The sequence below is a fragment of the Gymnoscopelus microlampas genome (genome assembly GCF_963454915.1).
Source record: "Gymnoscopelus microlampas genome assembly, chromosome: 10".
Classification (NCBI taxonomy): Eukaryota; Metazoa; Chordata; class Actinopteri; order Myctophiformes; family Myctophidae; genus Gymnoscopelus; species Gymnoscopelus microlampas.
In genome coordinates this window covers 53222548-53238955 of record NC_139947.1, presented here as the reverse complement: position 1 = coordinate 53238955, position 16408 = coordinate 53222548, and the positions used below count along the sequence as shown (strand labels likewise).

At 41.9% G+C, this 16408-nt stretch overlaps 3 protein-coding genes across 3 annotated transcripts; all 3 read left to right on the top strand.

Annotated features, from left to right (window-relative positions):
- The first annotated feature begins 2549 nt into the window (after positions 1-2549).
- Positions 2550-5051, top strand: LOC311053848 (uncharacterized protein). The gene is made up of 2 exons (XM_084069583.1): positions 2550-2601; positions 4196-5051. The coding sequence occupies exons 1-2, from the start codon at positions 2559-2561 to the stop codon at positions 4756-4758; spliced, it is 606 nt and encodes a 201-aa protein (XP_083925709.1). The 5' UTR covers positions 2550-2558; the 3' UTR covers positions 4759-5051.
- Positions 5052-7162: 2111 nt separating this feature from the next.
- On the top strand, positions 7163-9499 carry LOC311053580 (uncharacterized protein). Its single transcript, XM_084069188.1, has 2 exons — positions 7163-7295; positions 8690-9499. Exon 2 carries the CDS (start codon positions 8698-8700, stop codon positions 9250-9252), a length of 555 nt encoding a protein of 184 aa, XP_083925314.1. The 5' UTR covers positions 7163-7295; positions 8690-8697; the 3' UTR covers positions 9253-9499.
- Positions 9500-15151: 5652 nt separating this feature from the next.
- Positions 15152-16408, top strand: LOC311054492 (uncharacterized protein). The gene is made up of 2 exons (XM_084070504.1): positions 15152-15270; positions 15752-16408. The coding sequence occupies exon 2, from the start codon at positions 15762-15764 to the stop codon at positions 16272-16274; it is 513 nt and encodes a 170-aa protein (XP_083926630.1). The 5' UTR covers positions 15152-15270; positions 15752-15761; the 3' UTR covers positions 16275-16408.

Here is a 16408-nt window from a genome sequence, read left to right as displayed (position 1 = left end):
CCCCCCGCCTTTGTTGAATTCCGGTAAATAAAAGACGTTTTTTGAAATTCAAGCCTCTCTGCCTCTTGGTGTTGGTCAGTGCTAGAAGGGGAGATTTTTTTTTTCTGTCGTTTTCTATGTTTTATAAGTTTTATAAGCAGAATTGTGTAGTTGGGTAAAAGGGGTAGGCTACTGAAACCAAGGATGTTTGAGGACCATTGTCCTAGAGCAGGGGTTCCCAAACTTTTCAGGCTGTGACCCCACCAAAGTAATCATGTTTGAACTGGGGACCCCCGCACGTGGAATTTTCCCACATTAAGCTAATCCTCTGAATCATCTGGGGGGTACGTCCCGACCTAGAGTACTGCCTTTCTGTCCTGTTGTCACTAGTAGTACTCACTGCTCATAATATGAGTACTTAAGGTAGCAGTACTTTTAATCCGGTACGAAATAAAGAAATTTAAAAAAAAAACATACTAGGCCGGAAAAAAAGACAAACAGTTATTGGGAGCATGGAAATCTGTATTATAAAAGTAAATACAAAATAAAATGAAATTAGAGGAAAAACAAAGCTAAACACGAAGTGATGTACAATGGTCAGATGTGTGCATTAAATAGTTCAATGTCATAGGTCAGAGGTCAGTACCAACTCCAATGGCGCTGACACACACACGCGCGCACACACGCACAGGCGCACCCAAACACACGCGCACATACACACGCGCACACACTGTGTAGATGTTGCGTTTGGCCATTACATCATAACTCACTCACTCAATCACTCATTCAGTTGTGGCTGTGCCTAACATAGACTTATACGGGTATAGACGCCTCCTCCGGGCTCTGAGGCGTCTGTATCTCGGGCGCCATTTTGGAGAAGGCAAGCTTCCAAACTACTGGCCAATCACAGCGCGTATTTTCCGGGACTTGTCAGAATCTAGTAGTATAAAAATACACACAGTAGATATGTGGGCATGCAGGTTAAAGAGAGCTGTGTTATATTATAAACAACATTGTTTATATAAACAAGGCTGGCGCCAGATGGCTCCCTGTCCAGCTCAGGGCCAGGAACCTTATTGTTTCATTTCTAAGAAGGTTGTGTCAGGTTGTGTCCTTATATTATCATCGCGTTACCCGAATACAGCTCAAGTGGAGTTATAGGAGGTTTTTGACCATTAATGTGGAGACAGTTGTTTTTTCCATCTGACTCGGTCATTCTAATCAATGATGGACAAAACAACTATCTCCTCAAGTTGGGAGTTAGATGGTTTGACAGTTTGGGATCCAATGGAGTTAGGAGGTTTAGTCAGAGGCGCTTTCTAATACTTTTCATTGGTTCAATATTTGTAAAACCGACACAAACGTAAAGGGTGTTCAATAGGGTGTTCAATAGAGCGTGCCAACGTGTCGTCACCACGGGGGGGGGGGGGGGGGGGGGTGTGGCATAGTAGCGCAGACATGTTTGTTTTGGGCAATGTTAAGTCAACCTGGTTTATACCCCTCAAAGATGTCCGCTGCTACCAAAAGACACTTGTTGACGCCTCCTTCAGGATTTTTGGCACGCTCTATAGCACTGATGTATTAAAGATAGTGGAGATAGTTGGTAGATACCAAACATTAGGACCAAAAATCTTGTGTTACAGTAGATTAGTTGGGGATTGTGCAAGGAAGTGAAATGTGGTATGTAAGGATGCAAGAGAACGAGTAACATTTACACCCAAATATTTAAAACCAGCTTTAGCTTCCCTTTCAGGTCTGAAAGGGATGCTTATTTTGATCAATCAACAGTGCTGAAATATTTATTGAAAGGCACTTTTTTTTAGAAATTCAATTTATATGCTGAAAAACTAAAACAAAGGCTACAGGATCTAAGATATATAATAATAATATAATAAATGGTCTTCATATAAAGACAGTGTTTGGATGCATCGCATGGGGAGTGTTTCGCTGGCAATCATGAGTTGTGTGGAGAGCGGGCATCCTTGATGAGTACCATGTGAGAGGGCAAAATGATTGTATTTTATGTGTGATGCCACTGGCTTGCGGGAAAGTCTGTAGGCGGACGAATGAAATAATCCCCAAAGCCATATTTCACCAAAATAGCAAATAAATAATCCCATTCCACTCAATGTAGAAATGTCTTCTCTGCATCCAATGAGAAGACCACTTGGGCTGCGTCTGAGGAAGGTGACGAGTAAATTGTATTAAAAAGACGACGAACATTAGAAAAACAATGGCGACCTGTCATAACCTCTGAAATGTCTGTCTGTCATAAGGGCGTCTAATCTGCGGGTTTATGTCATGAAAATGTTGTTTGCCAAACATCCAGTGTTGATATCAAACACGAGGGGAGGCATCCAAGCATAAGACACACGGCAATCAATCAAACATATCGTGTAAGTGAGACAATGATAACAGTGAACTCTGACAGCTGATGAATAACATGGAGTCAGATTCAGTTGCAAACAACTGTGCTTGTATTGGTCCAACCCTATTCTCCTCCCACATACTGTACGTGTACAGGATGCAGGAGGCTATAAAAACACAGGAGCATCTCTACTTTTCTCATCAGCAGCTGAATGCAACCAGATTACATCACAGAACAACAACCAGACACCACTGGTAAGGCAAACATCTTTAGGTTTAATTTCTAATTTTGCAACCCACCTGAAAATGTATTTTCTTTGAGAGACGGGGAGACCCCTGTTACTGAACGAACACTCTATCTATAGCAATGATTACTATCACAATATAGAGCGTTAACCTTTTCACCCAAAAATATCACTCACCCTAGCTTTAATGTGAAGGACTTAACCGATTCGGGCACTCCAAAGATGGCTATGTCCGCACAAGGAGGAGCCCCACCTCAAGAATTACAGAGATCATTTAAAAAAAAGGTAGACCAAACATCTCAGGGTTTAGGACCAAAAAGCATGTGCTAGCCGACAGACCTTTTCTCCGACTATGTGGCATCCGCGTGCGGTTAGGGTGCGGGTTTGGTTCGGGTTTAGTATTGAAACGTCGGAGCGCTGCGCTGTCGGAGGAATGCGCTGTCGGACTAACGTACTGCACCCCTAGATTAGCTGGGGATTGTGCAAGGCTGTGAAATGCTGTATGTTCTCTAAGGAAGCAAGAGAACGAGTAACATTTACACCCAAATATTTAAAACCAGTTTTAGAGAGTTCTGAAAGGGATGTTTATTTTGACAACAGTGAATTATTGATTGAAAAGCATACACTTTTTGGGAACTTACAATTTAACATAACATACAATTTGTATCCTGAAAATAATTTGTGTGTGTGTGTGTGTATATATATATATATATATATATATATATATATATATATATATATATATATATATATATTTATATGTATATATATGTATATATATGTATATGTATGCATATGTATGTATATGTATATATATATATATATATATATATATATATATATATATATATATATATATATATATATATATATATATATATATATATATATATATATATATATATATATATATATATATATATATATATATATATATACACACACACACACAGTCCTACTCTGACAGTTAATGTTCTGTTTGCATATAGGAGTGGCAGGGTGTACAGGACGCTACTGCCACCTTGTATGATCTTTTATTCATGCCAAGCTGTTTGTAGATTTCTCATCATCTTTCAACACTATTCAACCCCGCCTGTTTGTGGATGAACTCTGTAAACTACTTTGGTGTTGACTCTAGTTGTGTTGATTGGATCCTCTCCAATAGAGGCTATGCGCGTGACGCTAGAGGCTATGAGCGTGACGCTAGAGGCTATGAGCGTGACGCTAGAGGCTATGAGCGTGACACTAGAGGCTATGAGCGTGACGATCACAACGTGCTGCGACGCGTTGTGAGCTTGTAGATCGGCTAATTTCGGTCTGTGACACCCGCGTGCAGCCACCATGACTTGTCTAAGTTATACTGGATCTCTTCTCCACTATAGTCCCTCCCAAACATTTTAGTCTAGTTTTTATTTGTTTACGAAATTGTCAATATATTTTGTCATAGCTTTAGTCATCACAGCTTAATTTTAAGTTTGTTTTTATTTCTTTTTTGTCAGTGAAAAAAGGTAGTCGAAGAACATTTTTCGTCGTAGTTTTAGTCGATCGAAATCAACACTGCTCCCAGCTACTGGTCAGATTCAAACTGTTGTCTTTTTGTTTAGAGTCTAGAATGGGCAACGCTGCGGTGATCATCAACCACCCGACCAGCCTGGACCACGGGCAGCCGGTGCTGGACGGCGGCGAGGTGGCGGCGGAGGAACCCGGCATGATCCGTATAGAGAGGTGTTCGGGGACCCCGGCGGGTTGCGGAGGAACCATCACCTTCAAGAGGAACGTGAAGTCGTGCGAGAGCGGCAACACCCAGGAAACAGAGAGCGGTGTCACAGTGGCAGGGGGGGTTACAGCTGAAGCTAAAGCTACCGGTCCACTAACAAAAGCTACTGTTGGTGCTTCTGCCGGTATTGAGGTTTCAAACGTAGTGACAAGACAGGACTCGACCAAGATCAAACACATTGTGTCTGACAAAAATGAGATATCCGAGCTGAAGTGCAATGTGGACTATGTGGGGAAGAACCAGGGAAAGTACAAGTGGCTCAGCAATGATCTCAATCTGAGGGCCAAGCACAGGTGGAGTCAGAACTCTGAGATGTTCCTTAAGATCACCTTCAGAGAGGATTCTGATTCTGATACTGAGTCTGAGTACAAAGACGAGGAGGGGAGTTAGAAATAATCAGTTTTCTCTTCTCCACATGTTTTACCCCCTCGTTACTTCTATTCAAACCTGCTATTCAGGATTGCTTGTGGTAATAAATTGGCCTCATTGGCTTTTATTGGTTAGGTTTTTGTTCTTCATGAATATCATTGAAATTGTTGAAGTTCCAGATGATCATGCAAAGATACAAATGAATAAATGTCAAATTCAGGAAACAATAAGTGATACTTAGAGATGAGTGCTCTGAAACAATAATGTATTAAGCATACATACACTGTAACAATGATTAATTAAAAAGAATTGTTTCCTCCATAAACCTACCTCTGCTGTTGGTTTGTATCATTATGTATTCATGTAATCAATGTCTGTTTGAATACAGAACAGCTTTCTTTATGTTGTCCATATGGATACACAGCACACACACACACCCACCCACCCACCCACCCACACACACACACACACACACACACACACACACACACACACACACACACACACACACACACACACACACACACACACACACACACACACACAATACATATTTATGCAATTCCATTTACACTACACTGTCTGTAACCAGCAGAACAGATGATCAAAATGAATGACTGGGATAAAAGGTCTGTCTATAAAGGCCAGTCTAGAGATAAAATGTCTGCATAGTGTTGCACTGACCTGTGACCCGTTTTACATGTCATTAAAAGTAATGATAAGGTTGTAGATCAGCAGTCCTACTCTGGCAGTTGATAAATAAGCCCCCTGAATGTATTGTTTCAAAAGATCCTTATTTGTTCATGTACTGCCTGCATATAGGAGTGGCAGGGTGTACAGGACGCTACTGTCACCTTTTTATTCAGAATCATGCCAAGCTGTTTGTAGATTTTCCATAATCTTTCAACACTATTCAACCCCGCCTGTTTGTATTTCTTTCTCTTCTCAACCAAAAAGACCACAAACAATTATTCCACCCACTGTTTAACACCTGAAAACCTGTGATGTGACAATGAGGATTCTGATTCTGGGAGATGGGTGGGTTATTGCTGTGTAGTTGTTGCCATCTACTGGTGAAAGTATTTTATTACAAGGTGAGGAGGCGATGAATGATACTTTTAATGACAAAAAAAAAAAAAACACACACACACACACACACACACACACACACACACACACACACACACACACACACACACACACACACACACACACACACACACACACACACACACACACACACACACACACAGCCTTTATGTGTTTATTTTCATACACTACGTTGAGATTTGATATTGCTTTGTCTATGAAATGTGATATTTCATAGACATTTTCTACTCTTATTATCTATATGTAACTTCAGTGTGTGTGCAGCTTGTATGAAAAATAATTGTACCAGTAAACTTGTGATGTGATAAACATATTAGCTCACATGTAACAATACAAACCCGACATGATAATACAATATAAGCTTATTTACATCCATAATCCCTGACATGTAACAATGATAATAATACAATAAAGAACAGTGTGCAGGTTAAGTAAAAACACAGCAGATTAAGTTATACAATAAGACAGAAACATACTGTAACAATACATAATTGAACTTGCCTAAACATAAACTATGAGTCAAAAAATAAATCACTTATATTGCACCTTAAGTAACAACAAAACAAAGTATTTCCTTGCTTACGGCAATGAAAGTATTCCATAAGTATTGGGCTGGGCGGACAGGTTCGCCTCGGAAAACAAATGACAGTATTCCATAAGGTACCGGGAAGACTCGCCCCAAAAACACACTCGCCCCCCATTCTACATACCGCCGATTTGCCTGTAATACCGCCGTATTTGCCCCCGGGGCAACTGTGTTTTGGGGCGAGCGTTTTGGTATTCCCCCGTTGTTGCGCCAGATAAACAAGGAAGTGTAGTGGATCAAATAGAATGGCTTTTCGGTTATTAATTTGCATCGTCTATTTCTCACTTCAAATGTTTTCAAAAACATTCTTGAGAGCAACGTTTAGTTGTAAATGACGTTGTTTGTTTGTTTACAAGGCTGTCATGTTGGATGAAGCATAAAACCAAGCAGCAGGTTGATATGAGCAGGTGTTCTGAGTCTCTGATTACACATCGGTCCGTTATAGAGCTCATCGGTCATAATGACCGATGACTGACCAATCAAAATCGAGCATTCAACCAAGCCGTATAATAAGGGCGTCTAATCTGCGGGTTTATGTCATGAAAAAGTTGTTTGCGAAACATCCAGTGTTGATATCAATCAAACACGAGGGGAGGCATCCAAACATAAGACACACGGCAATCAATCAAACCTATCGTGTAAGAGACAATGATAACTGTGAACTCTGACAGCTGATGAATAACATGGAGTCAGATTCAGTTGCAAACAACTGTGCTTGCATTGGTCCAACCCTATTCTCCTCCCACATACTGTACGTGTACAGGATGCAGGAGGCTATAAAAACACAGGAGCATCTCTACTTTTCTCATCAGCAGCTGAACTCAACCAGATTACATCACAGAACAGCAGCCAGACACCAGTGGTAAGGCAAACATCTTTAGAGTAACATTTACACCCAAATATTTAAAACCAGTTTTAGAGAGTTCTGAAAGGGATGTTTATTTTGACAACAGTGAATTATTGATTGAAAAGCATACACTTTTTGGGAACTTCAATTTGTATCCTGAAAACAATTTGTGTACTCTGACAGTTGATAAATAAGCCCCCTGAATTTATTGTTTCAAAAGACCGTTGTATCGTACAGTATATTAATGTTCTGTTTGCATATATGAGTGGCAGGGTGTACAGGACGCTACTGCCACCATGCATGATCTTTTATTCAAAATCATGCCAAGCTGTTTGTATATTTTGTGGGTGCAAGACACAGCTTAAAGGCCATACAGGGAGAAATGGAAAGATGGAGAGATTGGGACATTAAAGAAGAGCTGTATTGTGGAGTACACAGCAAAACATTCCACATGATAGCGTTTGCCCAGAGTTAGAAAAGCTGAGTCGGCTAATCAGGAGAAGAGAAAGGGAGGGGGGCAGAATTGGATGAGAAATAAGAGTATTGACTGAGCAATAAGGTGAAGTCAGGGTGATCGGGGACGTGATCTCGGGGACATAACGGGAAAGAGCCTGACAATAACATGTTGTGTTCTCCTCTGCGGTCCGCTGGGACAGCAGAGGAGAACGAATGTTGAGCAATAATAATTAAGATCATAGTTAGAGACAGTGAGAATGAGATAATGCCTGGAAAATAACTAACGAGAGGAGGAGGCATTGGGAAAGTCCAAAAGATATATATGGATTAGAGTCAGAGAATATCGCGACGACCTTGTTTGCTGTATCGTTGGAGCTTGCTGTAATAAACCTTTCCTATTATAACTTACTTCGGGTTTGAGAGTGCCTTCATTTCTACCAATCTACTATACCAAGGAGACCAAGGACCCCCTATTATTCCCGACAATTTCTCATCATCTTTCAACACTGTTCAACCCCGCCTGTTTGTGGATGAACTCTGTAAACTACTTTGGTGTTGACTCTAGTTGTGTTGATTGGATCCTCTCCAATAGAGGCTAGGCGCGTGACGCTAGAGGCTAGAAACGTGCTGCGACGCGTTGTGAGCTTGTAGATCGGCTAATTTCGGTCTGTGACACCCGCGTGCATCCATGATGACTTGTCTTAGTTGTACTGGATCTCTTCTCCACTATAGTCCCTCCCAAACATTTTAGTCTAGTTTTTATTTGTTGACGAAATTGTCAATATATTTTGTCATAGTTTTAGTCATCACAGCTTGATTTTTATTTCGTTTTTATTTATTTTCCGTCAGTGTCACTGGTAGTCGACGAAGATTTTTCGTCTTAGTTTTAGTCGATCGAAATCAACACTGCTCCCAGCTACTGGTCAGATTCAAACGGTTGTCTTTTTGTTTAGAGTCTAGAATGGGCAACGCTGCGGTGATCATCAACCACCCGACCAGCCTGGACCACGGGCAGCCGGTGCTGGACGGCGGCGAGGTGGCGGCGGAGGAACCCGGCATGATCCGTATAGAGAGGTGTTCGGGGACCCCGGCGGGTTGCGGAGGAACCATCACCTTCAAGAGGAACGTGAAGTCGTGCGAGAGCGGCAACACCCAGGAAACAGAGAGCGCTGTCACAGTGGGAGGGGGGGTTAGCGCTTCTGCTGAAGGTAAAGGTCCACTAACAAAAGCTACTTTTGATGCTTCTGCCGGTATTGAGGTTTCAAACGTAGTGACAAGACAGGACTCGACCAACATCAAACACATTGTGTCCGATACAAATGAGATGTCCGAGCTGTGGTGCAATGTGGACTATGTGGGGAAGAACCAGGGGAAGTACAAGTGGCTCAGCAATGATCTCAATCTGAGGGCCAAGCACAGGTGGAGTCAGAACTCTGAGATGTTCCTTAAGATCACCTTCAGAGATGATTCTGATTCTGATGCTGAGTCTGAGTACAAAGACGAGGAGGGGAGTTAGAAATTATCAGTTTTCTCTTCTCCACATGTTTTACTCTCTTCTATTCAAACCTGCTATTCAGGATTGCTTGTGGTAATAAATTGGCCTCATTGGCTTTTATTGGTTAGGTTTTTGTTCGTCATGAATATCATTGAAATTGTTGAAGTTCCAGATGATCATGCAAAGATAAAAATGAATAAATGTCAAATTCAGGAAACAATAAGTGATACTTAGAGATGAGTGCTCTGAAACATAATATTCATTAGCATACATATTTACTGTAACAGTGATTAATTAAAAAATATTTACTGTATGAATGATTAATTAAAAATAATTGTTTCCTCCATATAACCTACCTCTGCTGTTGGTTTGTATCATTTATATAATCAATGTCTGTTTGAATACAGAATAGCTTTCTTTATGTTGTCCATATGGACGCACGCACACACGCATTAATGACTTAGATAAACGTTCTGTCTATAAAGGCCAGTCTAGAGATAAAAGCCCAGACCTGGACCAATGTGTGCATAGTGGTGCGCTGACCTGTGACCTGTTTTACATGTCATTAAAAGTAATGATAAGGTTGTAGATCAGCAGTCCTACCCTGACAGTTGATAAATAAGCCCCCTGAATGTATTGTTTAGAAAGATTGTTATTGTTTCATGTTCTGTTTGCATATAGGAGTTTCAGGGTGTACAGGACGCTACTGTCACCTTTTTATTCAGAATCAGTGGCGTGCACAGACATTTTGAGGGGCAGGTGCTCAAGTAAATTATACTTTTTCTTGTTGACTTGGTCTGCTCTTTTTTCCCTCTACACCTATACCTCTTTGCAAAAAATAGCCGATCTACAAGCCCACAACGCCTCGCAGCGCGAGGCGTTGTGGGCTTGTAGATCTGCTATTTTTGGCTAAAGTTCTCCTCAGAAAAGGGATCCTAGGTTTCGAGTGGTTATGGTAAAAAGAAAAATCATATGACATAAAGATTTGGCGGACCCCCTGTAGTAACTCTGAGGACCCCCTAGGGGTCCCGGACCCCCTGTTGAAGACCCCTGCTGTAAACTGAGAAAAGAAAAACATTTTTTTTTCCAAAAGGGCACTTCTGGTCAAGAGGGCAAAGGGCAGGTGCTTTAGCACCACCTAGAGTCTATCTGTGCACGTCCCTGTTCAGAATCATGCCAAGCTGGATGAACTCTGTAAACTACTTTGGTGTTGACTCTAGTTGTGTTGATTGGATGAATTGAATGAGAGCATGTCAGGTGAGCTCTGTTCATCTACTGCTTCACCCCAGGGCTGTGTTCTGTACTTACTCATCTATATTATATATGACTGTCAGGCCAGTTTGATAACCGATATATCGTGAAGATTGACAATTTGACCATGACGATGAATCATTCATGGCCCTGTGGTTGATTATTTTTCAAACTGGTGCAAAAACAAACTCCTTCAACTCAATGTATCAAAGAAAAAAGACATAATGGTCCTTTCATTCAGAACACCATCACTGAGGGTCAAGAGGAACAAATACCTTGGTTCATTAATCAATAACAATCTCACTTTTCATGGTTTGTAGCCTTTTCTGCCTAAGTAAACTCACCAAGTTTCATGTTGACAGGTCCCTGATGACTCTCTTTTACAGATCCTACACAGACTCAATTTGCTCAGTTTCCCTAGTCTGTTGACATGGCAGTCTAAATATCATAACCCAGAATGCACTGGTTAAAATAAAGTGAGAGAGAGAGAGAGAGAGAGAGAGAGAGAGAGAGAGAGAGAGGGGTGGGGGGGTAGATTAAACTGACGGGACGGCTAGCTCACACTTGTAGAGTAAGGTTTGCCATGTGAAGGAGGTGATATGGTAAGAAGCACAACAGTTTGCCTTCCTCCTTGCCAACATCGGGCATGGATATCAACACAATGGGTTAGAATTGTTGCTTAGCTATCTGAAGAACGTTAAACAGCAAACTCTACATGGTGTGTGTTGTGTTGCAACTACTAGTTTTTAGACTCCTTTTTTCAAAACACTTTGTGAAAACATTGAATGACATCGAATGGCTGTTACAATTCCCTAATTATTAGCGATAGACAAATAGACAGATAGACAGATAGACAGATAGACAGATAGACAGATATTAATCTCTCAAGAACAGATTCTGCACTGCGTGAGAGAATCTGTCCTGAAGCTTCGTCCTAACGTGTACACTTGTGTGGGAGTGGGCGTGCCTTCAGATCAGGAAGCAGGCTGCGCTTTATCCAATCAAATGTAGTGGGCGGGATTCACGTGTCCGTCGAGCTTTCCCTACTGGAAACTAACCAAAACTAATTTAACAATAGCGTCCGCGGAGCAGACAAAACCACGGAAAGATATTCACATTTTAACTTACTCTTTCATCATAGAAACAAGTGGGCTTATAACCAAAACAATCCATTTTCTCTGGGAGAAGTGGTGTTAGTGTTCCGTGTAGAAATATTGTTAGTGGGAATGAAAACATAGTCGCACCACCCGGAAGTGGAGCGCTGAAGGCAGACTTAAACCCCATTTCCGTGCGCACGGGTCCCACATTAGCATTGGCCCAGAGTCAACTGAGGAGGGACGAACAGAGGTCGCTGTTTTTCCTTTTTCAGTTGAATCTGGGTTCCGAGATTGGACAGATATAGACAGGAGTATTTCTATCATGCGCTGTCGCTCTGCTGTTGCCTCATGTACCCTTGCGGCAGGGGGTCACTCACACGCACCACAAATAGCCGAGCTACAAGCTCTCAATGCTGTCGTGATGCCACGCAGTTCTGCCTGTAGATCTGACATTTGTGGTGCACAACACACTGCAGAACACATCGTCATTCTCACTCTCACACACGCACGCACACAGTACACACACACACACACACACACACACACACACACACACACACACACACACACACACACACACACACACACACAAAGCTCAATTTATCACTGCATTACCACCTTTATAATTTCTTCTCACAACATTACACTCTAATCCAGGGGTAGGCAACCATCTCTGTGCCAACATTGACACAGGGAGGGTAATCACTGGCACACTGGCATAAGTGTGAGAGAGAACTCTGAACTGTGACTGGGGAGGGAGTCTGGTGACATGTCTGAACGACTGGAGACCTGTCGCTCTCACCCTGATAGTCAGCTAATGCTTTGAGAAGCTGGAGAGGGAATACATCTGCTCCACGCTACCTGCCTCACTCCACCCGTGGCATGCTTGCACACCGTCAAAACAGATCCATCGATGATGCAATTACCATGGCTCTTCTCACCGTCCCAGTACTTGCCAGATGTACGATAATTATCCTATTTGTACTATAATTTCACCCTCTGTACGATGTACGATCAGTAATTCCAAAAATGCCCAAAGGTATGATAATTTCGCCATATCACAAAAAATAGTGTGTGAATTTACTACATTCCCTGGCTTCTGCTTCAGGATCCGGTTAAGCTTTTCAAAATAAGTCAGTAAATCAGTAAATCTGACCCTAGATCTATACTTGGAGGCATTAAAAACACCGGTCGCGTCTTTCCAGTCCAGTTTCACGCTTTTATTTGTGTAAGGTACAGGAAGTTGCCTGCTTCCACGCAGCATAAGTGATTTTTTTTTTGTCACGTAGGAGTCTCAAACAGGGTTGTTTCTTACACTTGATACGCTATTTTTTTTAAATGACATATTTACACATGTGATTTATCTTTTTTGGCTGTGTACGATAGTTTTCTTTCAAATACGATCATTTTAAAGACGCACTGAAGTGACATTTTCGGTCATTTTATTTTGAAGGTTCAGCCCGAAACGTCGGCTCAACGACTCTAAACCAATCAGAAGGTCCCATCCCTTCAGGCTATGGGACGTTGGATTTCAATCACTTCAGCCGTGCTGGCACACGGCTAGTGTTTGTTTACAAGAGAGAGAGACGGCCAGTGAAGCACGTTTGCTACTACCTGGCTTATTTCTAACCTATAATGTTTTCAGATACATATTTTAGTGTGCAGATGAAGTTTAAAATGAGTAATACACTCATCTTCAATGAGATTCAAAACGGAGTATCTCTGTAATTAAAATCAGCTGTGTTTGAAGAACGTGCAGCTATGGGAATCAAACAGGTGCATGTAATCAAGATTCATTTATATTCGTGAAGGCTGTATTATGTCATCACGCAGCACGTTTTCGTTTACAGGAAGTAATTAAGATTGGCTTTTTAGGGACTTTAGATGTAAAAATACACAAAAATGGGTTTTTTTCATTTTTTTTGGCATCTATTGTATGGTATGCCCATATGATGACCACGGATATGCTCTAAAAGTGTGAAAAACATATTTTTCATTTCACTACACCTTTAAGCCTCCGGTACGATAATGCAACATTTTCCATCTGGCAACACTGCACCGTCCTGTCACACATGGATGACAAAAAGCTGAACGACAAGTACGTGCGTATGTTGCTCAGTTCGTGGACTACAGCTCAGCTTTCAACACCATTGTCCCACTAGCAGTGGTGTAAAGTAACTAAGTACATGTACTCAAGTACTGTACTTAAGTACAACTTTGAGGTATCTTTTACTTTACTGGAGTATTTCCAATTTTCAGTACTTTGACTTCTACTCCACTACATCTCAGGCTTCATAGGATCAGCACCAGGTGCAGGGACCGCGGCCGCCACACCACTTAATACAGCCTATCCCCCCCCCCCCCCCCCCCCACCAGATACACACATTAAATGTGGCATGATGGAAGTGTATTCCGTATTTGGGATTTTAATAGGTGGGTCTTATCAGTACAGTGCTACCATCGCACATGAGCAAAGGGCCCTTTATGTGCAGAGGTGAGGGGGTGCGTGTCATTATAGAGATTGCTGGCTTGTTCTACCAGTTCTACTTTACCAAAACCAAAACTATTTTTTTTGGTTTGGCAAGGTAGCTGTGGTTTCCATTACGGTGATATCTTGATGAGAAATCTTCTATCATGTGAGAAAGTCTTAGGCCATGCATAGTTGTGACATGACAGGATTTGAAGGAATGCAGTGTCACAACTACCTTCACTATCATAGGTCTTGTGTAACACATGCACGCACACGCACGCGCGTGCACACACACACACACACACACACACACACACACACACACCCTTTGTTTCTGGGGGTCCCTGGATCGAAATATTTTGAGATGGGGGGGCCCGAGACCAAATACATTTTTTTTCTGAAAACTGTTACGATTTAGAAGATATTGTTTTTAATCGGCCTCAGGTCTTAATGGGTTAATAGAGAGATTTTAAGATTGCAACATAGGATTCAAGATCACACTTTAGTTACAGTTACATTATTCAGATTCTACTCGATTTGCAGCCTCCGGTAGGTACTCTTTTAGAGCGGTTTTGAAGGAGAGTAAGGATTTACACTCCTTCACGACTGTTGGTAAAGCGTTCCACATTTTTGTGGCATAGCAGGAGAACAAATTTAACCCCTTGTTAAATGCCTGTTGGTCCTGTTGGGGACACATTACAGCTTCTGAGAAAACAGTTGACTCCGCCCGCACTGACTTCCTATGATATAAAAAAGTAAGAAAAGAGGTGAAACGAAACTTATAAGCAGAAACTCGGCCAGCTCAGAGACACTACTGTATGAAGCCAACGAAACTTAAAAGCAGAAACCTCGCCCACCTCAGAGACACTACTGTATTAGCCTGGGACCAGACGAATCTGCGAGTGAAAAAAAAAATTGCACTCTGCGGTCTGGCACCGCTCCATAGAGAATCCATTTCCTGCTCCAGAAGACGTGTGTGCCCGATCAGGGCCCAGTATTCGAATATGGGAGACTGTAATTGGTAGTTGGTTGTAGGTCTAACCAATTGCGTCGAGGGCCATTGTTTTGATCCCGCCCCTTGGGGGAAAAAAAACGTCCTCATGGAAGCACCAGACTCATATCCACGCAGTGATATAGTCTGTCTACGCCAGGCTACTACTGTATAAAGCCTCCTATACTGTATTGTCAGCCTGCATATCAACGTAGTCCAACTTTCAGGAGGTAAGATCATGATTGTTTGTTGCAACTCATTTGTTGTACTTGTTTAAAATATAATCTGTATTGTGTACTGCTCAAAGAAATGTAGGGAACACTTTGATCCATTAATTCTTTTTAGTTTTCATGAACTGTGTACATACAGGATGAAACTCAGTGTCTCTCCTATTATGTATACATAGTAATACAGTCAAGGCCCTATAGCAGGGACCCCCCTGAGTCTATACATTTATGGAAGAATGACTGTTATTGCTTAAACATGTAACATTATAATTTTGTGGGACATAATATGCAATATAGTTGTTAAAAAGTTACACAGAGCTGCTTTAAAGTTACTGTAGCTCTAATCTATAAAAAAAAGTTTAGTTTGATTGTGCAGAGGCCGTTTAAATGCATTATTTATATATATTCCACGCAAAGAGATTCTTAATTTGTATGCATTTCACTTCAGCTCATTTTATACACCTGAGTATCTCTGTTTTGACAGTGAAACCAACATGAGTAAGTTTCGTATTCAAAGTCAAGTCATCTTCAAATGGGCTGAAGAGGACTTCTCTCTCCCACCTGGAGTAGAACGCCGCCATGACTCGTCAGCTCCAACAGATGGTAGAACCTACGTCATGTACCATGGAACCTCCAAGACAAGTGCCAAGTCCATCCAGGCCCAGGGCTTCACCCCGTCTAAGGAGGGGATGTTGGGCCCTGGGGTGTACCTCAGCCGGGACCTGGAGAAAGCCAGCCGCTACCCACTCGATCTCGAGGAGTCCCAGCGTGTTGTCTTTAAGGTGAAAGTCAAAGTGGGCAAAGTGATCGCCATCACTTACAAAGGCCATCCGAAGCAGTACACCTGGCACGCCCATGGTTATGACACAGCCTGGGTGCCCCCCGGTTGTGGCATGGTGAAAAGCGGTTTGGAAGAGAATTGCGTCTGGGACCCCAAACGCATCACCATTCTGAAAACCATCTCACCCCAGATCTCAGGAACACAACAGCAGGACTCCCACTATTAAGAGGCCTCACAGTTATTATCATGTGAGCCAATCTGAATTTGTTTCACATAGCCTCATTTTCAGATTTGCATATTTGGATTAAGAAAGCACATTTTGTACGAAGTCTTGTTACTCGATCACTGTATTCTGGCTAA